At 45.2% G+C, this 22,809-nt stretch overlaps 1 protein-coding gene across 1 annotated transcript in view; it reads right to left on the minus strand.

The window, feature by feature from the left end:
• CERS5 (ceramide synthase 5) overlaps positions 1-22,809 on the minus strand; it is a 49,414-nt gene that overhangs the window by 11,724 nt on the left and 14,881 nt on the right. The window contains exons 2-6 of the mRNA XM_006131149.5: positions 15,364-15,469; positions 11,953-12,083; positions 9,312-9,369; positions 8,282-8,332; positions 5,259-5,351 (exon numbers count right to left, since the gene is read on the minus strand). Coding sequence (XP_006131211.4) covers positions 5,259-5,351; positions 8,282-8,332; positions 9,312-9,369; positions 11,953-12,083; positions 15,364-15,469 — 439 coding nt within the window. The remainder of the gene's footprint in view (positions 1-5,258; positions 5,352-8,281; positions 8,333-9,311; positions 9,370-11,952; positions 12,084-15,363; positions 15,470-22,809) is intronic.

The raw sequence follows: 22,809 nt of genomic DNA on the forward strand, positions 1-22,809 counted from the left end.
AAATGCTAATTCAAACTAGTTTTTAGGTCTAGATGCACTAGTTCGAATTAGCTCAGTTCGAATTAACTAATTCTAATTAAGTTAGTTCGAATTAGTGCTGTAGTGTAGACATATCCTAAGCTCCATGAGAACCTCCTATAAATTTGCTGAGCCTAGTAATATCCAATGCAAGAGACTTATTTATAAAGTTTCCCTGTGTGCCAAGCTGTCCCAGGAAGCCTTTGTTTTGAAGAAACAACAAGTCCTATAGCATCTTACAGACTAACAGATTTATTTGGGCATAAGCTGCATCTGACAAAGTGGTTTTTATTCACAAAAGCTTTTGCCCAAATAAATGAATTAGTCTTTAAGGCACCACAAGACTCCTTGTTATTTTTGCATATACAGACTAACACGGCTACTTCTCTGAGACTTAGTTTTCTAGGCAATGCTGCATACAGATGGAAAGTCAATCTCTACCAGGGCAAAAAGATAAGGCAGCAGCAGAAAAAGAAAAAACACCACTCTCCACTCCCACAATACCCATCTGCAGTATCCTCCTTTCTCTACAATACCACTCTCTTGGGTTCTGTCTCCCTCCCTATAATACTCCAGCAGCAATTCCTTGATTTCCCCCCATTGTCAGATGAAGTTTCTGGTCTTCCCAGGAAAGTGTCTGATAGGGATTTTTGTTAGAACATCCGCTCTCAGTTTAAGTGACAGGAATCAAAATACTACATCAGGAATAAGAACAAGTACATGAAACTGACCACAAAATATTAAACAGACCAGCCTATTTTGATTGTGTGAAATGCAAAGAAATTAACAGCCAAAAGTAAATTTAGATGATATTAAAACTAAAAAGTAAAATTATTAGCAACAGGAAATCTTGATTTAAGAAGTTATTAATTTTAACCTAACATCATCAACTTTAGATAACCACATTTCATACGGACATTCGCAAATTACGGTGTTTTGTCCAGCTTGGATGTTGACGGATAGTATTCTTTTCACATCACACATCATTCATGCACAACAAACAGCAATCTATTTGCATACAGCCAGATTTCAATAGAAGGAAAAACCCATAACTGTAATCTTAAAATTTTGCTTTAAGAGTAAAACTCCAGATTGGCACTCAAACACAGGTTTGATAGCATTTAACTGACAAGATCTTACAAGTTTCACCTCCTACTTTACAAATCCCAAATTACATCTGCTCTCTCAGGGCTATTTTTTTAATAATTGCCCACTACTGTTCTACTTTTTCTCTCTCACCGTAAACCCCTGAATTTAATTCCACTGTTTGTAAAATATTACTCAGGGTTTACTAATAACCAGTCCTGTTTATTTCTCCCAAAGCTGCACAATGTATCTGTACTGATGGGGTTTTAACTGAGAAGCTCCTGATTTGAAATGTTACTTGACACACTGGCTAGAGCAGCGGTCTCCAACCTTTTTACACCCAAGATCACTTTTTAAGTCTCAGAACAGGCAAAGATCTACCGCCCCGCCCCTTCCTTGAAGCCCCGCCCTCTCTATTCTCCTGTCCATCACTTGCTATCCACAGCCCTTATACACTCTGTTAAACAGTTTATTTTTAAATTATGCAATACAGGCAGTCCCCGACTTACGCGGATCCGACTTATGTCGGATCCGCACTTACGAACGGGGCTTTCTCGCCCCGGAGGTCGAGGTAGCGGATTGCTACCTGCGAGCTCCGGGGGAGAAAGCCCCGTTCGTAAGCTGCTCCGGTGCCCCTGGTCTGCTGGAGACCGTCTCCAGCAGACCAGGGGCACCGGGCGGGTTCCCACGCTTCTGAGGCTTTGCCAGAGCAAAGCCTCAGAAGCGCGGGAACCGCTGCTGCTGCCGCTTGAGACCCGGTGCCTGTGGTCTGCTGGGGACGGTCCCCAGCAGACCACAGGCACCGGGACTGAAGCCGCAGCCGCGGGGGGGGGGGAGGGGTCCCACGCCTCTGAGACTTTGCCAGAGCAAAGCCTCAGAGGCGCGGCACCCCGCTGCCGCTCTGCTCCCCGTGTCCCTGGTCTGCTGGGGGGGGTGCGGATAGTGTGCCCCCCCCCCAGCAGACCAGGCTTTTGTTTTGGACCCTGGAGCAGAGCAGCTGGGGTGCTGCAGATTGGTCCTGCAGCACCCACTCTGGGCACTACTGGACCAACCCGGCAGCACCCCAGCTGCTCTGCCCCAGGTCCTGATTCAGCCGCTGCTGGTCAGTTTCAGCAGTGGCTGAATCAGGACGCCTGGGGCAGAGCAGCTGGGGTGCTGCTGGGTTGGTCCAGTAGCGCCGAGGGGTGCTACTGGAGCAACCCAGCAGCACCCCAGCTGCTCTGCCCCAGGCGTCCCCAAGTCAGCCGCTGCTGAAACTGACCAGCGCTGACTATAGGAAGCCCGAGGCAGAGTTGCTCTGCCCCAGGCTTCCTGGAATCAGCGCTCATCAGTTTCAGCAGCAGCTGACTTGGGGAAGCTTGGGGTTGTTAAGTTGAATCTGTATGTAAGTCAGAACTGGCGGTCAGTTTCAGCAGCGGTTGAATCTGGACGCCAGTTCCGACTTACATACAGATTCAACTTAAGAACAAACCTACAGTCCCTATCTTGTACATAACCCGGGGACTGCCTGTATATAAAATTAAAATCACGTTTATAAAAGTTATGAAATAAATGGTCTGTTTTTAATTCATGCTCTTTAAATGTCAAATGAAGCATTTACAATTATACATTTTGTTCTCTGCTATTTTGTAAATCTAAAATCAAGTATTGATAATGATATATTTTTTCTTCCAATAACAAAGTCTCAGTGTGACACCTGTGACTGCCAGTGTCTTGAAGTCTGGGTTGTAATCTGAGATTGCTAGTCGTATACAGTCCATCAGATGGGCATCTGTGATCCTGCACTCAGCCTGGGAAGCTTGCTCCAGCACAGCTGGAGCTAGATGCAGCCTCCCTGGGCTGAGCGCAGGGCAGCAGGGCTGGAGGGAAGAGAAGTGGCTGCCCAGCCAGCTGGCCATGGCGCTCAGCCACGGTGCACCAAGCTCCACGTGGGCAGGCGCAGAGGAGAAGCTGCCGATCAGCTGGAGCGTGGGGCAGCCTCTTTCAGCTGAAAGCCACAGTCAGTTTCAGCCCTCCCGACCTCCCAGCTCCCACCATTCCTCGCAGCTACTCACCTGTGTTGTTGCTCGGTGAGTAGCTGCTCCTCAAATGAAGAAATCTAATGTAAATATACTGCGCAGGCGCGCAGTTCAGAGAGGGCTCAAGAGCTACTCTTAGAGCCCCTGAGATCTACCAGTAGATCGCGATCGACTGGTTGGTGACCACGGGGCTAGAGAATGTCTAAGGAAGCTGCCTGCCGTTTGTGTGGTGCCCTCCTCAGCTTTGTGCTTTTCAGTGCCTGTTTGGTTCAACTGTCTGGATCTAATTTCTAATTAGATGCTGCACATTATCTAGACCAATCCTGACTTGCTTGCAGTGCTTCATCATCTAGGAGTATTTGGTGTACATTGAGAACCTGTTGAGGATGGTGGATAATCATGGCTAAGGTGACATCTCTGTGGGATGTTTACTGTACTAAACATACGAAACCAGACCCAAGATTTAGCCTGTGAGAAGTGCCACCCAAAGGTGTGACTAGCTTTGAGACACAGTACTTCCTGAAACTGTCTGGGAAGATGCAGATCAACCTGCTATAAAAGTGGATGGAAAAACAATTTGGAATCCCACTTTTTTCCAAGGGATGGGAAGTTTTCTCCTCAGAAAGGTATCTCAAAATAGGTGTGGCTTGATCACATAAGCAATGCTACAAAATTCACTAAGCCCAAGTATATTGTTTGCAACTAAATGGAAGATTGTGTGTATATGTGACTAACAGATACAGACATTGGTACTCAGGACAGAGAAATCTATTTGAAATGCACTTGAATGAAAGTGCACTGGTGTTTTGGAAGACACAGAATGTTGAAAAGGAACAGGAAAGAGACTCTTCCCATATGAACTGAGACTCAAGAAATTTTCAAACCATATGTCAAGGCCCAAAGAAGAGGTGCAGGGTAACATTTTCTGCAATGCCTAAGTTCAGTGGGACTTAGGTTCCTTCACATCCATGTAACTTTTGAAAAACAGAAAACTTACGCTCCTCAGTCTCTTAGCACTACATTAACATTTTCTTGAGCACATGAGAGGTAGGCTAGCTCAGTCATAGTGAGAATGCCATGCTGCTTACAGAACACAAAAACTATCAGTCCTCTTTATTTTGCCAAAACTAAAAAGCTTTCTTCTAAGCTTCTAGTTAATACTTAGTATTTTATTTCTATATTTTCCTATAAGTCTCAGAATCAAACAATATTTTTTACAAAGATTGATTCAGCTGTTCTATTAGGATATGCTGATTGCTTTCCCCTCTTCCCTCTGCAGAGAGATAGGAATGTTCTGCACAGGTTGTTTATCAGGATAGTCCCCAAAGGCCTCTCTGTGTACAGTCTACAAAAGGAAAGGAAATGTGAAAGGAGAGGAGTGACAGGAAAATGCAATTTTAGCAATATTTCAGCAGTTTTACAAGCCAGAGTGTGACACAGCATCTGCTATGGCCCTTTAAGGGTAAAAACCCAGCCCTGGAAGAGAGCTGAGAGCAAAGCCCACAGCTGCAGCTGATAGTAGCCAATTAGGGCCCATCTGGGACTACACAAATAAGGGTTCCAGGATGGAGGAGGAGGAGACACTTGCTCTAGCTGGGGAGCAGAAGGGACTGGCTGTCAGGGAAGCTGGGGGCTTCCTGGGACAGGGCAGTAGTGGGAAAAGGCTGGTAGGGCTGTGGAGCTCTGCCCTGACCTCACTCCAGGATTCTAGAGCGGCAGGGAGGTGGCCAGGATAGGCAAAGGCAGCAGGTCCACCCCCCTGCCGATGATGAGTGGCCATTTCCGACTGCAATTTGCCCCTGCGATAAGGGGCTGGATGAATACTGGCAGTGGGTCACTAAGGCAACGTGGGGATTGGGGAATTGGGGGTTCCTTGGGAGGAGAGGACCCTGGAGTACAGAGACGGATAAACACCCCCACCCCAGAAGGGGGCTGAGACACAATGGAGTGGGCACTGCCGGAGGGCAGTGTCCTGAAGAGGATCCTGAGGTCCAAGAGTGACGTGGGCCTGAGCCGGAGCGTGACATGAGGACATGGAGGGACACCTGCCAGAGGGAGGTCCACATGACACAGACATACAATTATTCTGTCAGCCTTGCTTGTTCATATGTGTAGTGAAATTCTGGCTTCTCTTACCTTTCGTTTAATGTCTGTAAACTGAGAAAACATAAGAGACCAATAGAAGGCCAGCTGCAGGATATAGTAATAGTAAAGACCGGATGTTAGAGGCTAAAAAAAAAAAAAGAACACTTAATTAAAAGGCAAAGTAGTGCAAAATTTGCATTAAAAGACTTTTCCCCCAACCCCTAACAACCAATCCACCTTTCCTGTGGCTCCGGCCTTTGAGAAGGGGGGGGATGTAGGAGGTAAGTTAAAGGTTCCAAATTTGTGTTTAAAAAATACGAATTTAATCAAGAAAAGTCTATGGTAGATTTATTTTTAAAGGAATAAAACTCTTTCAGTTTTTACAATCTAAGAGCTGTGGTTTCCTGCTGGAGAAGAACAAATAGGAGAATCTGATTGGCTATCTACAATTATTTGAGCTGAATGAAGGGCAAACAGAAAACTCCAATTAATTGCGGCTGATAAAAATCACATTTGTAAAACTGCATTACTTTTAATAATCAAAGTACCATATATGGAAATTTGCTTTCAAACATGAATAGGTGATCGGTCTAGTTTGATGAACCAGTGTCTACACCATGAAAAATACCACCTTACAATCTACTCCTTTGTGGGGGCAGTGTTAGTTCAAAGGCCAAGATCTGCCTGGGCCAGGGGAGGATTTCAGAGGTGAAATTTCCTGAGCAGAGCAGTGACTCACTGACTGGAGTTTACCAGGTTTACCTTTAGGCACTGGGAGGCATATAGATCTCACAAATTTCAATCTGACACCATTCACATGGAATAATACTGGAGACATGCAAAACTGAAGGACTTCACATGAAAAAAAGGAGACGCACACACATGTATGGCCATACTGGGTCAGACCAAAGGTCTATCTAGCCGGGTATCTTGGCTTCTGACAGGGGCCAATGCCAGTTGCCCCAAAAGCAGTGAACACAACAGGTAATCAAGTGATCCATTCCCAGCGACACCATCTCTGTCCACAGTGGCTAATAGCCATGGGTTGGACCTATCCTGCATGAATTTATCTAGTTTTTTAATACCATACCAAAAAAGCTTCAAAACAACCAAGATGTCTCAGCAGCTGCGGCATTATACTTGCTTTGCCTACCTGTAAGTACATCAGAAGCAGGAAGTCTGCTAAACTACCTGTGGGGCCCTTGGACGATGCTAAAGGAGATGCTAAAGGAACACTCAAAGACAATCAAGTCATTGCAGAGAAGCTAAATTAATTCTTTGCTTCAGTCTTCATGGCTGAGGATATTGGGGAGATTCCCAAACCTGAGCCATTCTTTTTAGGTGACAAATCTGAGGAATTGTCCCAGATTGAGGTGTCATCAGAGGAGGTTTTGGAACAAATTGGTAAACTTAACAATACAAGTCACCGGGACCAGATGGCATTCACCCAAGAGTTCTGAAAGAACTCAAATGGGAAATTGTAGAACTATTATCTGTGGTTTGTAACCTATCCTTTAAATCAGCATCCGTACCTAATGACTGGAAAATAGCTAACATGACGCCAATATTTAAAAGAGACTCTAGAGGTGATCCTGGCAATTACAGATCAGTAAATCTAACATCAGTACCAGGCAAATTAGTTGAAACTATAGTAAATAATAAAATTGTCAGACACATAGGTGAACATAATTTGTTGGGGGAAGTCAACATGGTTTCTGTAAAGGGAAATTATGCCTTACTAATCTACTAGGCTACGTCTACACTGGCCCCTTTTCCGGAAGGGGCATGTTAATTTCAGAAGCCGTAATAGGGAAATCCGCGGGGGATTTAAATATCCCCCACGGTATTTAAATAAAAATGTCCGCCGCTTTTTTCCGGCTTTTAAAAAAGCCGGAAAAGAGCGTCTACACTGGCCCCGATCCTCCGGAAAAAGCGCCCTTTTCCGGAGGATCTTATTCCTACTTTGAAGTAATTGCTTCAAAGTAGGAATAAGATCCTCCGGAAAAGGGCGCTTTTTCCGGAGGATTGGGGCCAGTGTAGACGCTCTTTTCCGGCTTTTTTAAAAGCCGGAAAAAAGCGGCGGACATTTTTATTTAAATGCCGTGGGGGATATTTAAATCCCCCGCGGATTTCCCTATTACGGCTTCTGAAATTAACATGCCCCTTCCGGAAAAGGGGCCAGTGTAGACGTAGCCCTAGAGTTCTTTGGTGGGGGGGGAGGTCAACAAACATGTGGACAAGGGGGAAATCCAGTGGATATGATGTAGTTAGATTTCCAGAAAGCCTTTGACGAGCTCCCTCACCAAAGGCTCTTAAGTAAAATAAGTTGTATTGGGATAAGAGGGAAGGTCCTTTCATGGATTGGTATCTGGTAAAAAGACAGGAAACAAAGGGTAGGAATAAATGGTAAGTTTTCAGAGTGGAAAGAGGTAACTACAGTGGTCCCCCAACGGTGGGTCGCCTTATCTCAAAAAAGATATATTGGCATTGGAAAAGGTTCAGAAAAGGGCAACAAAAATGATTAGGGGTTTGGAATGGATCCCATATGAAGAGAGAGTAAAAAGAGGAGACTAAGGGCAGATATGATAGAAGTCTATAAAATCATGATTGGTGTGGAAAAAGTGAATAAGGAGAAGTTATTTACTTAGTCTCACAATATAAGAACTAGGGGTCACCAAATGAAATTGATAGACAGCAGGTTTAAAACAAAAGGAAGTTTTTGTTCACTCAGAGCAGAGAGTCAACCTGTGGAACTTCTTGCCAGAGGGACATGGTGAAGACTAGGACTTCAACAGGATTCAAACCACAGCTAGATAAATTCATGGAGGTTAAGTCCATCAATGGCTTTTAGCCAGGGTGGGTAGGAATGGTGTCCCTAGCCTCTTTGTATAAATGGGTGACAGGAGAGGGATCATGTGAGGATTACCTGCTGTGTTCCCTCCCTCTGGGGCACTTGGCATTGGCCACTGTCGGCAGATAGGATACTGGGCTAGATAGACCTTTGATCTGTCGCAGTATAGCCGTTCTTATGTTCTGTGTTCTACTTTCATTTTGGTAAATAATAGATATCTTACTTGAAAAGGGTAGTTGTACCAGCATTGTCGCGTGTCCCAAAACCAGGGTGTCTAGAGAGAGAAAAGAACAAGAAATTATGCTACTAGAATTTTTCTCCTCATATGCTCTGGCTTTGGCCAATTAAAGCACTCCATCCCTACCACAAGATTACTTCAAAGGTTTTCACCTTCCTTCTTTGGTCCAAGCCACATTTATTCTGGGGTTTCATGGAGAAGAAAGAAGAGGTAAAAGTGAGCCGGTGCAATGCTCCAGTAAGAACTGCTCACCAGACTGGCTCACCCAGAGCCAACTTCTTGTTCCCCCGTTGGCAGCAGTGCTTTAGTACCCCTTTTCCCCAGGGGCAAGGTCAAAGCACTGCTGTGGCAGCGGTGCCAGACCCTACCAGCAGAGCTGCCGATGGGGGTGGGACGAGTGAGTAAAGGGGCAGCTGCCCTAGGGCCCAGCATTTTAAAAGGGCTCAAGATTCCCACTACTGAAGCCTCCGGGTTCCTGGCTTCCACTGCTACAGCCTCTGGTCATGAAGAAGTAGTGGCTGGGAGAATAGTCCTGCCCCCAACTTTGCCCTTCTACTCTAGGCCCTGTCCCTTCTGAGGCCCCAGAGCCACTCTCCCCCATACTTGCTGAGGATGCTGGCCCCAGTGCAGGGAACACTGACAAGTCCTAGCATCTACTTTAACCTATGCAAAAACATGCCATTGTGCATATAAAAATTAAAGTTGAAGTGTAGAGCTTTGCAGAGCTCTGTGCAAGGACATTCCAGAGAAATGGTTCTATGTCTTTGCAAGTGAGAAAGCAAAGTTTGTTTAAGAGTGGATAAGTCCATCTTGTTCTGGCATCAGAAAAGAGTCTTCTAGCATTTCTGGCAACCTTTCCTGTTTTGTGACAGCATACCTCTAAATGACGATGCATAAGGATCTGACTAGGAAGCATAAGGAAGACCTGAGACTATTGAATTCTTGCTAGTTTAGTTCCACATCATGTACTTGGAGCAAGCAGTGAAAGTAAAAAACAAAACAAAACTGAACTCACCGACCACATAAATTTGAATCCATAAGAAAATATACTTAAATAAAATGTAAACTTCCACCTGGAAATGGAAATGAGAAAGGGCAAACAATTAAACATTTGAAATTACAATACGTTAGTATTGTAGGATTAATGTTCGTGTAGCAAAAGATGGAATAATTATAAATGGAACCAAATTTGGCAAGTACACAAGTGGAGTTTTCACCCACTGATATTGGCCTTTGGAATAAAATAAAAATATTTTTTATAAGAATCAATCATATAAAGAGCACAGTTCCAAAAAAGCTACAGATTGTCTTAGAAATGTATCTGAAGGTTAATGCCAAATTATCTCTCAACATGTACATATGTTAAGGCAACAATCCTGAAGAAACCATTGTGATCTAGCGTAACATAGGACAATAGCCTGGGCAAGCCCTTTGGAATTAAAGATTAACAATGATTGAATTATTAAGTCAATACTTTGGAGTTTACAGTATTAAAAACAAAGTTATGTAGGTGTTAGCATAGAACTGTATGCAACTTGGCTAGGGAACTGACTAATGCAATCTCTGGCAAGGGTCAGGAACTTCAAAGGACTCCCTGAGACAATGTGTGTGAAGTAGAATTCCTAGAAGGGGCTGGCAAGAAGGGGGTTGCACACCCTCACCTTCAGACTCAGACTTTGAAGCTTTGCTCTGAGGAAAGGGACAAGTCAAAAACCCAATCTGCATTGTCCAGGGACCAATGGACAATACACAGCTTTTTCCATAAAGAGCCTGAATTGAACCTGACTCCAGACCTTCCTTGTGATCCAGAAAGTGGATAAGACCTCTAGCACACAGAAGATCCCGGTCCCAAAGGAAGGACTTTGAATACTGAGATCCCATATGACTGAATACTAGTTCTGAGCTAGGGCTGTTGTTGAACTCATGACCACAAAACTTGAACTCATGTTATTGAACTCATGACCTTTGAGGTCTGAAGGACTCACCTGCCAGAGGCAATGTTGGAGCGATCTTTGGTAAGCTTATTATCATGACTGTAGGTCGTTTTATTGGTTTTAATATTTTCTTTGTAGTGCTTTTACCTTAAGAATTAAATAGACTTGCATAGGAAGATAGTAACTTATAACTATCTGTAAATGCACTGAAAAAAACAATAAATGGTCTGGTAGCACTTTATAGCCTAACAAAACACGTAGATGGTATTGTGTACAATGTAAATGCACTGTGTACCAATTCTAAATGGAGAAGGTAAGCATGCCTGCTTAAGCTGGAAAAAACAGTGAAGGCCAGGAACTGTTTAGCTTGGAAATACTCTGGTCAAGGAAAAGACAGATGAGGATTTCTACTAGAAAGGGCAATAGCTTGTGGGCCAGGAGCATAACAGTGGGTGCCACAGCTGGACAACTAAGGGGACATTCAGGTGCAGATGCCCTAAACTATGACAGTAGGTACATAGCAGATGCCCTAGTATACATAACATGTTTCAAACTACACTTGCAGGCCAATTAAGCCAGAGATAGAAGTAGTCCTCCCAATTCTATTTGTCCATCTTATCTGTGCCTCTAAGTATACAAACCTTTACTTGCAGGGAGAGGAGGGGGAATACCGAGGAAGAATTATGTGAGGATATTAGGGAAGTGATTGGGGAAAAGAGAAACCACCACAGAAGGAGCAGGGGAAAATATTCAGAAACTACAGCAATGAGGAATCAAGTAAGTATCTGAACAAAGAATTGAGAGGGAACAAGAATCCATGAAGTGTCCCTTAGAGTGTCTACCATTACCTAACACATGAAATCAGTTTAGGAAATTGTCAAGTCTAGGAATCAGACTGTCCAGAGCCTTGTCTGGAGGGGAGTTACTCAGTTGAATACACAAGATCAAGTGTTACCATCTGCATGAGACATGTCCACTATGCAAACCTAAAAGTATTACTATTAACCTTTTAGACTATAAATATTCTTGTAAAGAATATTTCTGATTTCTCATGGCACACATACAAACTGATAGGACAGCATCGTAGAAAGCCATTCTGATTTTCTCTCTATTGGTCCGAATGGAAATTTGTTAGGTTGGCATTTTTCTCCATAATAAAAACCCCGACCGTATCGTTTACTTATCAGCAAGAGAGGGTTGGACTAATGAAGGGTCAGCTGATAAGGACTGGGTGTTATCAATAGGGTGAGAGAGTTCAGTCTAGAAAAGGGAGCTGACAGGAAAGGAGGGGCTAATGCAGAGGGCTGACCTACCACAGACTGCTGGAGGCTACGGGCCTCAGAAAGGTTGGAGATGGGCAGGACAGTACTTGATACCAGAGCTAAATAAAGACAGAGGAATTACAGGAAACAGTTGAGCACAGAGCCCACAAGGAAAGGGTTTTTTTGGACTCTGGACTACATCTGGATGTTTTGTTCACCTGAAAGGAGCCTGACCTAACAACTTAGACAGAGGGTTGAGTGGCATCCAAAGAGAGTCAACCTGCAGGGTTAAACCTCTCCTCTGCAACATCGTACTCTGGCACAAGGAGATGTGCACACATCTTTATACTTCCCGTAATATTGAAACGCACTAAATTACACTACAAATTCAAAAAATTCAATTACAGTGCACAATTGGAGCTTGAATCAAGGCCATATTTTGGTCTCTGCACAAACCTACATGCTCTCACAAAACTTAGTGAGGACGCTGGGTTTGTCCTGGTTCCTACGATGGCGAAACCAGTGCTGGATCTTTCGAACATCCCAGTCTAGCTGCTTTGACAAACCTTCTAATCTTCTTCCATCTGGACACTGAGAAGAAATGAAACAGAAGTCAGACATTTCTTCTGCCTCCCCAACGTACATCAAACGTCTTTCTCTCTCTCATATATCTTCTGTTAGACATTTCCCTCTAAATCATGATCTCGGTCACAAAATGGAGATGGAGAATGAAAAATCATGCCAGGAAAGGTTTAATTTGCTAAAAATTCTTACAAGGTTAAAAAAAAAAATGTATAGTCACATTTAGCCTCCAAGCACATAATACCCACCATAACAAGAATTCAGATACCTCATTTCAAAGTGGGTTCAATGTTTCCTCCCCTATTTCTACTCCAATTCTGCCATCAGCAACAAAGAACAGGAACACTGATATACAGGAAACAATTTACCAGCTAACTAGCGTTCCACTGTATATTACACAGGGAGTTTTTAGCAAAATGGTCTGTCAGGGGAAATCTGCATAAAAACACTGGCATAAATGACTAGCAGGAGTGGATAGTCAGAACAGCTGGTAGTGTTACCATATTTGAATATGACACAACAGCTTATCTTGATTTGAAATAAAGATGGGCCGTTTGAGCCCTAAGTGTTTATGAATTCCACAGGCATAATACACAGATATTGGCACTTCTGTAGATTGCTTTTATTTATAACTTCACAAATATTACAGAATTGTCTCATTTGTAAAATATGATACTGAATAGCCCAGTCTCTGACTAGAGGCTTTACCACTATAGATTTTTGGGTTTTTTAATAGTGGCATGAGTCAGTATAGAAGAGCAGACAAAATTAATTAAATCTTTACAAGTTACCGCTGCTGAGGTAGATCAGATTAGTTTTAGTCCTTTTAATAAGCTCTGCCAGGGAACTACCACAAACGTGAAAGAAACTAAACAGGTTTCACAACTGGAGTTTATCCACAAAAGCAGACTGATATGCAGAGTTCTGAACTAGCAGAGAGGGCAATCACAAGTTGTTCAACATAATCGGAGAGCAAAGATTTTTCTGTCATTAATGGTCAAGTACTAGAACTACTGTTTCCTTCCGGCAATTCCATCACATCCATAGTTTCTTTTTCACATGACTAGGGGCTTGGGCTAACTGGAAAAGAAGTTTCTGCATTGGGAATGCATCTGCCCTTTTGGCAGAGTGCAATCATAAGGCTGTTTTATAGCACCCTAGTTTCAGAACAGATGGTAAATATTTTCCACATCAATGTCATCCTCCATGCTGATTCCCCAAATCTAAGCAAATACTGTATCAGTCCAGGAAAATGAAGTTCTGTTTAAGTTCTGAACAGTGTAGTCCTTCCCATCATGGATGCATGCTTAATTCTAAACATAACTTTCAAGGACACCGATGCATGAGCTCCCTCCTTAACACTGGCAAACCACAAATCTCCTTCTACTCATCTGCATCTCAGTTTGCATAACACTGGGTCTGTTAAGCTCTATTGAGACTAGTTTTTATTGCAGCACTTTAAGATCACCCATTGACTAAGAAGATTTTCTCTCATAACAGCTGGCAATATAGTCTGTTTTATTTCCTTACATGGGAATTTGTGATTTTTTTTTAAATCAATATTAGTTTAACAGTCAGTATTCAACAATTGATGGACAACTTACAGGATTCAAAGTTTCAGAGGGGTTAGTCTGTTACAGGAAAAACTTAAAAAACAAGAAATTCAGTAAAACTCCGATGGTCCGGCATCTGATGGTCCGGCACCATCAGGAACCCGGAAGTGCTTCGGGTAGCCGGACCATTGGAGCTGCTCTGCCCCCAGCTTCCCCGATTCAGCCACTGCTAGAACTGACCAGCAGCTGAATTGGAGAAGCCGGGGGCAGAGCAGCTGGAGTGCTGCCGGGTTGGTTCCGTAGCGCTGCCGCTCGGGGCTGCGGGACCAACCTGGCAGCACCCCAGCTGTCCCCGATTCAGCCGCTGCTGAAACTGATCAGAGGCTGACTCCAGGAAGCCCGAGGCAGAGCAGCTCTGCCCCGGGCTTCCTGGAGTCAGCCTTTGATCAGTATCAGCAGCGGCTGACTTGGGGACACCTGGGGCAGAACAGCTGGGGTGCTACCGGGTTGGTCCCACAGCGCCAAGGGGCGGCGCTGCGGGACCAACCCAGCAGCACCCCAGCTGCTCTGCCGCAGGCGTCCCCAAGAGCAGCAGGGGTGCTGCCGGGTTGGTCTTGCCACGCCAAGGGTCGGCGCTACCAGACCAACCCGGAAGCACTCCAGCTGCTCTGCTGCAGGGGTCCCCGATTCAGCCGCTGCTGAAACTGACCAGCAGCGGCTGAATCGGGGTCACCTGGGGCAGAGCCGGACTATCGGAAGGGGGGGCTATGAGGGGTCTGGGGTGGCATCGCCCCACCCCAGACCCCTCATAGCCCCCCCCTTCCGATAGTTCGGCAAATCTGATAATCCGGCACCCTCTGGGTCCTAAAGGTGCCGGATTATCTAAGTTTACTGTAGTCTGGTAGCACTTTAAAGACTAACAAAACATGTAGATGGTATCATGAGCTTTTGTGGGCACAGCCCACTTCTTCAGAAGTGGGCTGTGCCCACGAAAGCTCATGATACCATCTACATGTTTTGTTAGTCTTTAAAGTGCTACCAGACTATTCATTGCTTTTTAAATTTTTACAGGATTCAGTCATTTACTAGTGAAATAGCACAACAAGCAGATATTAAAATGAAAGAGTAACTGAGAGGAATAACTAGAAGAAAATCTACCACCATTCAACAATCTACCACCAACATCCCTCAACAGCATTTATGACTGAACTGCTTTCTTTCTACAACTAGATTTCTGTAGTGATAAGCCATCAAGTCCACAATCACAGAAGTAATTTGAAGAAGGCAGCTGCTGACTGACCAGCAAAAGATTCTTCCTTTGGGACCAGAGTGGTAACTTCCAAGGAGAGAGTGAAAAAAAATGTAGGAGAAGCTCTTGGTGAACACTAAAAATTTGAGCATTATACCTTGTACAGAAATTCAGGGGCCCAAAAAAAACAACAACTCTTATTCTCATTTTGTTAGTATCAAACCCACTCTTTTGCTTGCAACACTGTGGCTTAAAGCACAGACAGAACTAAAGTCACTGCAGGAAACAGGATAGGAGGTGGACATGGTCATCTCAACTAAAGCTAGAAGCAAAAGTTATCCAGAGACACTTGTATTTTTGTGCACAGATTCCCATCAATCAGAGAACAGAGAGCTGTGAAGTACATTGCCCTAAGGTGACAAAAGAAAAGCAGCCCAGTTCTCATTTATGTGCCTGAACCTCTTGCAGAACCTGAAAAGTGACTTACCTTAGTGATGGATGTAAACACTTTCTCTAGAATTGCATTGGGCTGAGCTCTGTGAGGTCCACCGTCCTGAATGCCAAGTTTTATGGCACATGGTTTGGCAATAAACCTGAAAGTCCCAAATGAAGAGTCCGATTAAAATAAGAAATTAATTCCCTTTTTCTGTGTCTCAATTATCTCGGCTCTGTTAGGCTATATGCACAAAAAAAACAACAACAAGTCTGTGGCACCATAAAGACTAACAGATTTATTTGGACATAAGCTTTTGTGGGCAAACCCCCACTTTGTCAGATGCATGGAGTAGAAATTATGGAGGCAGGCCTAAATATACTAGCACATGAATTACCTTATCAAGTAGCGGATCGGTGGGTAATGAGGCCAATTCACCCTGACTGAATTAGTCATTAAGGTGCCACAGGATTCCTCATTCCTTTTCAGAATAGTATTTGATAATCTCTGACTCCAGGATTTCCTTCTACCGGGGCCAAGGAACAGAGTAATGCAATGAGAAAGGACTCAGCAGAAGGTTATGGGACAGTCTCTTTGGTGAATATGTATTATAGCATTTCTAAGCTCATCAGCAGACTATTTTAGTGCTTATGATGAAAGATACTAAATGGACATTCAAAGAACTAATGCAGCTGCAGCAGGACAAGCTTCTTCACTAATGTTTTCTGCCCACAATCTGGAAAAAGAACCACCTCAAAAAATGGGGAGAACTGACACATTTTTGGAACCAGAGTTTGAACTGTTCGTGTATGGCTACAGAACCAACACATGGGATATATGTTAGAGACTTTGAGGATACTCAAAGAAAAAGAGATTAAAGACTTCCTTACGGTTATGGCATAGGGCTGGGACTTCAGAGACTGGGTTCTATTCGCAGCTTTGCCAAACTGCCTCATTTTCCTAGCTCTGCCTACCACAAATGTTGTGAGGTTTTAAATGAAGTTTGTGAAGAGCCTGGAGTCCACTGAATATACATCATCAGCGTTTTAAAACTACCACCTAGTAGCCCGTAACTCTCTAAAACAGAAACCACATAATCCTGAAAAACTATCAGAAGAAACAAATGGAAGAAGTTGCTAGTCAAGTCTGGGGTAGAAGTCATGAAGCTAAACAGAGGTATGTAGTTAACGTTGAAAACCTGAGTGTATTCCTTGTACCTCTGAGCATTCTCCTTTCCCTTGCTGTGACACTCTGAAAAGCTCCTTCTGGTTTGGAAGAAGGTGCAGACACACTACTTTTTCAGATGGGACATGCTGCAATTGGTGCCCGAAGAAGCAGGGATTCTTCAGAATATCATTCTTATAAAGTATTATTTAAATTCTGACCAGAAAATGCATGTATAAATACAGTGCCTATTAGCACAGGCCTGCAGGTACTTTCCAGACACTACTATATTTAACTTCACCCCTCACACTGCAACCTCCTATGCAAGGGTAAGTATTGTCCCTGTTCAGAAAATACCCACTTCATTTCTGCTCTATTTAATACCTCCCTCCCACTGAGGATAAGATTTCCAGTTTAGGAGTTGCCCTTCTCCAGAGCGAAAAAGGGAAGAGTCTTAAACAATCTGAAAACAAGCCCGTGTCAAACGCGGAAGAGTACAGTCTTAATTTCAGGTTGTTTCCATCCAACAAGGAGATTACAGTCTACCAAAATAGTTTTATTGCCAGATTTTAGGTTTTGTTTCTACCATATGACAACAGGTCACCAAGTATAAACAAAAAACACAGTTTCTTCATTATTTAAATAGTAACTTCTACCAGGGCAGAATGATAGTCTTCAAATATATTAAGCTTTTTGTTCTTCATGTCCCCTCAAAGTAGAATGAGAAGTAACCAGCTTAACAGGCAGCAAAGGAGATTTAGGTTCGAGATTAGGAAAAGCCTTCTAACTGTACAGATAGTTAAGCTCTGTAATAGGCTTCCAAGGAAGGCTGTGGAATCCCCATCACTGGAGGTTTTTCAGAGCAATTTGGAGAAAAACTGGTCAGGGATGGTCTAGGTTACTTGATCCTGCCTCAGTGCAAGGGGCTGGACTTGATCACTTCTTGAGGTCCCTTCCGCTTTACTTTCTATGATTTCCCTCCTCTTCTCCACACTCGGTTCTGGAGAAAGTTAATTTGAAAACATGCACTGAATGTCTGCAGATGATCTGAAGAAAAGTCTGATCTATTTTTGCAACAGGAAGAGCAATCATTCATGACTCTTCTTGGTGCTTGAGCTGAAAGCAAAAGTAAAACAGTCCCTGAGCTTCTGCTGCTTTCCAGCTAGAAGAGGTATGTAGAATTGTCACTTGATTGAAGAAGTCTAGATTAGGGATTTTGTAATAGGGTAACCATGTAACCACTGAAAATCTCAAGGGTTACACAGTTATATGTGCTGCAGGCTTTATACTGCAGAGCCCACAGCAAAGTCTCCTTGGGAGAGGGGCTGCTAGCCCTCCCGGCTCTGCTACTGGGGAGATGGCTTCATTACCGCAATGAAACCTCCTCCCCGAGAGCAGAGAGGGCATCCCTTTCCCACTGTGCTCCCAGGGAGGAGCCTCTGCTGCATTGCCACAGTGAAACTGCCTCCCCAAGAGGCTGAGTGTAAATGGTTAGTAGTCACTTGCACTCTAACTAGTCACTACAGTCTACATTTCTGCAGAGTCTAAGAAGAGTGGACTATTTATAAAACAGGGGCAGTGTTTATTTAAAAAGCCAAAAATGTAGTATTTCCTCTGGTCCAGAGAGGATTTTTTTACAGACCAACAGATAATAAAAACTTGAAGCAAAAACAGAGAGCAGTAAAAACGCCATTGTAAATATTTACACTAATTGAAAAGGACAAATTCTCAAGTGATGTTGAGAGAGTACCTTTTCACTGCAGAATTAAGTGCAGATAATTCAAGAGACAAGCAACACTGCTAAACAAAACTCAAGTGGCACAGTCAGTGACTGTGCTAGCACCATGGTGTCCAACGCGCTAGCCACTAGCCACGTGGCTATATGGCAGTTGAGCGTGGCTAGTTCACTATAGCAGTAGCTACTATATATAGTTGGATACCATGTTGTTAGCAGATGTCAAGTTGTACTCTACCGTCCTTGATGGGCCAACTCATGTTAAAAGTTATTGTACATTTCTAAGATTCAAGTTGGGACAAAATTAGTAATAACTAGAGTTAACATGACAGTGAAGACAAAAACACTTGCATATGTTACAATTTTCATCACTCACACCACCAGCTGAGCAATCTAAATAAGAACCTTAGGCCTAGTTCATGTTCAGAAGCTAGCTCAATATCGCTATGGTGCTCAGAGATGTGGAAAATTCATCACCTGAGCATCAGTCATGTCAACCTGCCAAACTGCAGAATGCTTCTGTTGCTCTAGTTACAGGCATTCAGGGAAATGAAGTTCCTACAGTGGGGAGGAAATGCGTGTAGTCTATAGCATTAACCTATAAGTGTTTGTTTATTGGTTAATCCACTGTTTCCCAACTGGTGCTCTGAAGAACCCTGGGGTTTCGCGAAGTGAAAGTAGGGGTTCCGCGAGGAGCCAGCACTCCCCCACCCTCTCTGAAAGAGAGAGAGCCGGTTAGCCAACTTCTTAAAGAAACAGAACACTTGTTTCCCGTTCCACCCTGGCAACGCTGAGGCGTAGCAAGGCGGGGGCAGAGAGGAACAGTTGCTCCCAGCCAGCATACTAGGAGGGTGCCAGACAGGGGTGACCCCATGTGACCCACAGCGGGGCGGGAAGCACTTCCCCTTCCCAAAGGAGCTGGTGCGCGCTGCCTGAACTGCTTGGGCTGTGGCACCCGGCAACTTAGTTCCATGGCCTTTCTGCGCGGTGCGGGGGGGTGGGGAGGTCAGGAGACCTGGGGCTGTGCAGGCAGCGTGCTCTGCCCTGGGACTCCCCGCACCTCCCACCCCCACAGGAAGCATCGCGGAAGTAAGTTCCTGGGGTGCAACAGCCCCTGCAGTTCAGGCAGCACGCACGCGCGCCAGCTGTTTGGAGAGGGGAAGTGCAGTTGCACACTTCCCGGAACCCAGAGGTGTTGCAGGATTGCCAGGTACTGGTCCCAGCTGCCCCTGTCCAGACCCCCCCCACAAGTACCCTGTCCCCTGCCCCTACCAGCACTGTCCCCAGCACCCAGCAGCACCCGTCCCTGGCCCCAGCACCCTGCCACCCACCCCAGTGCCCAACAGGACCATGTCCCTAACCCCAGCACCCTGCTACCTGCCCCAGCATCCTGCCCCAATACTCAGTAACCTGTGCTGCCACCCACCCCAACACCCCTCTACCAGCCCCAGCACCCACCAGCACCCTGTCCCCTGACGCCACCAGCACAGTAGGGACCACATTAATGGGACTTGGGGGTTTTTTTGCGTCTCACTTGTGTGGCCCCAACTGACTTTTCTGTGGATCAGTGACCCTTGACTCAAAGGAGGTTCCCCGCCCCTCTCATAAATAAAGACAATGCTAAAACCTTTTGAGTTTGACATAATATTTTATTTAAAATGAAGCCTGGCCAACAAGCCCCCATCTTACTGCAGCATCATAACACTTCTGCACCACCTGACCCCAAATCTGAGCCTGTGATATATTGGAACCCCCTGTCCTGAGCCTCTTACATCCCCAAACTCCTGCATCCCCACATCCTCAGTCTTCTGCCATATCCTCAGTTTTGCACCATCCACACATCACAAATCTGTGTCCTGAGCCCATCATACTCACAACCTCCTTGCCCTGAGTCCCTCACATATCCAACCCAAACTTCTGCACCCTCACGTCCACAAGCCTGTGGCTTGCTCAGCACCCCAACTTTGCACCTGAGCCCAACACTCCCCAGCCTGGAGCCCCGTCCCTGAGCCAGCATCCCCTTCTCCTGCATCCAAATTCCCTCCCAGAGCTTGCACTTCTCACCCCTTCCCACACCCAAATCCCTCATTCCCACCCCGGAGCCCGCACCTCCCGTCTCAACCCAGTGAGAGTGTATAAGGGCTGGGGATAGCAAGTGATGGAGAGGAGGGGAATAGAGAGGGGCCTCAAGGAAGGGGTGGGGTCTTGGGGAAGGAATGTGATTTTTATGAACTGGTGGGTCCCCCTCCCCACCCCAAGAAAATCTCAGGAGGTCATTAATGTATTCTTCTGTGAAGCACTTGAATCAAGTAATTGGCAAATGCTCCCAGCATTCTATCCTCTTGACACAGTGGTACACCAGTTCTGGTGCCATGAGACAAGCACAGACTGGTGGGACTGCATAGTTATGCAGCTACAGGATAAGCAGTGGCTGCAAAATTTATGCATGCATAAGGCCACTCTTATGGACATTTGCACATTACTTTTCCTCACCCCCAAGTGCAGGAATGCCAGAATGAGACCTGCTCTGTCAGAGAAGCGAGTGGCAATAGCCCTGTGGAAACCTGCAAAGCCAGACAGCTACCAGTCAGCTGCAAATCAATTTGGAGTGGGGATATCTACAGTGGGGGCTGTTGTGATCCAGGTAGCCAAGGCAATCAATACCCTTCTGCTACAAAGGACAGCAACTCTGGGAAACATGCAGGATATAGTAGACAGCTTTGCAACAGTGCAGTTCCATAACTGTGGTGGGGCAATAGATGGAACTCACATCCCTATTTTGGCACCCAACCGCCTTGCCAAAGAGTACATAAACCGTAAGGGGGACTTCTTGATGGCCCTTCAGGCGCTGGTGGATCACATCAACAGAGGATGGTCATGAAAAGGTGCATGACACACTCATCTTGAGATCTCCTGCCTTTTCAGCAAGCTAGGATTTCTTTCCCCAGACCGGAAAATTACCACTGGAGACACTATAGCGAACCTTGACGACCCAGCCTACCCCTTGTTCCCATGGCTCATGAAGCCATACATGGGCAGCCTGAACCACAGTTAGGAACAGTTCAACTACAGGCTGAACAAGTGCAGAATGGTGGTAGAATGTGTTTTTGGAGGTTTAAAGGAAAGGTTTTGCCATCTATTGACTAGGTTAAATATCAGTGAAAGCAACATTCCCATTGTTGTGGAAGCCTGCTGTGCACCATAATAAGGAGGAAAGTTTTATGGCAGTGTGGGTGGCTGAGGCACAGCAGCTAGCCAGTAATTATGAACAGCCAGACACCAGGGCAATAAGGAGAGCACAGCGAGGGGCACTGGAAAAACAGAGGCTTTGAAAAACAGCTTTGTGAATGGCCAGCGACATGACAGTCATGGATGTTGCTCTTAACGAAGTGCCCCTCCATTAAGGGTGCTTCCCTCTAAACCCTTCTACCGTCAACACAAGCAATAAAGAGACTGATGTTGAGAAATCATGCATTTTTATTTAGGGAATACAGGGAAGCAGGGCTAGAAAAGGAGTTCAGGGTGGGAGCTTCAGGAGGAGAGAAGGGAAAGTGGTGTTTTATCACAATCCCCCTGTGTAGCCATCACAGGTGTGAGAAGGTCAGTCTTTTGCTCCAGGGACACATCCCTGGGGGTTGAGCGTGACTCTGCCCATTACATTCTAGGGCCTTACCAAGTTCCATAGCCTCCTCTGCATTCATGGGCCCCTGGGAGAGGTGGCTATGGAACTTGGTGAGGCAGGAACGTGGGTCCGCAAGGGGTGGAGAGTGCCTGTGCACATGTGCCATGATCATCAAGACTCTCTCCTGATCCTTCAGTTTGCATACCCTGCATGCTCCCCTCATCTCCTGCAGCAGTGTTTTCCTCCATTCACTTAATTGCTCCCTGTCCAATTGTGGGTGGATTGCACTGCTCCTTGAACATGTCATCCCTAGTACATTTTCGCCTTCAGATTTGTGCTAGACAGCTGAAGGAAGTGCAGCATGCTTGCTGCTGCACTCATTGTAATGAAAAGGGCAGACTTTACAGGAGATAAATTGTCAAAGTGCAAAACGTAATCTCTTAGCATAAAAGAAGGTCTGTCCAAAGACAATAGGAATGTGTTATGTACAAGAACACGGTTATTCTTTTAAGCATCCACTATGCAGCAGGTACACCACAGTGATCTTAGGGGAGCAGCTGGACTCTGGTGGCAGGCACGGTAAGGGACAGGCTAAGGCTTGAGCCAGAAGTGGAAGGGGGTCCAAGCATAGCAGCAAGGCAGGGAAGAGGCTCACAGAGTGACTTTGTGTTTGGCACCCACCGTTTGTTGACAATTCCCCTTCCTGCAGGCGCATGCGGGTGAGGGGAGGAGGGGGTCTGGGCATGGCGAAGGGTGCAGACACCAAGGAGCTTCTGGATGGGAAGGAGACTAGGTAGGGGGCTAGGTTTGCTTCATTTGGTATGAGCAAATGGAGGTTTACTGCTGAGTCATCAGTTAATAGCTTCCCCTGCTTCATCTAGGTTGCCATGTGCAATAGCAGTCTTCTCCGAATCACACAGAGTGATAAGGAGCAGAAGATGACTAGATGTGGCCAGAAAAACACTTTGTGCTGCAATGA

The sequence above is a fragment of the Pelodiscus sinensis genome, chromosome 31 (genome assembly GCF_052426305.1).
Source record: "Pelodiscus sinensis isolate ZL-2025 chromosome 31, ASM5242630v1, whole genome shotgun sequence".
NCBI classification, from domain to species: Eukaryota; Metazoa; Chordata; order Testudines; family Trionychidae; genus Pelodiscus; species Pelodiscus sinensis.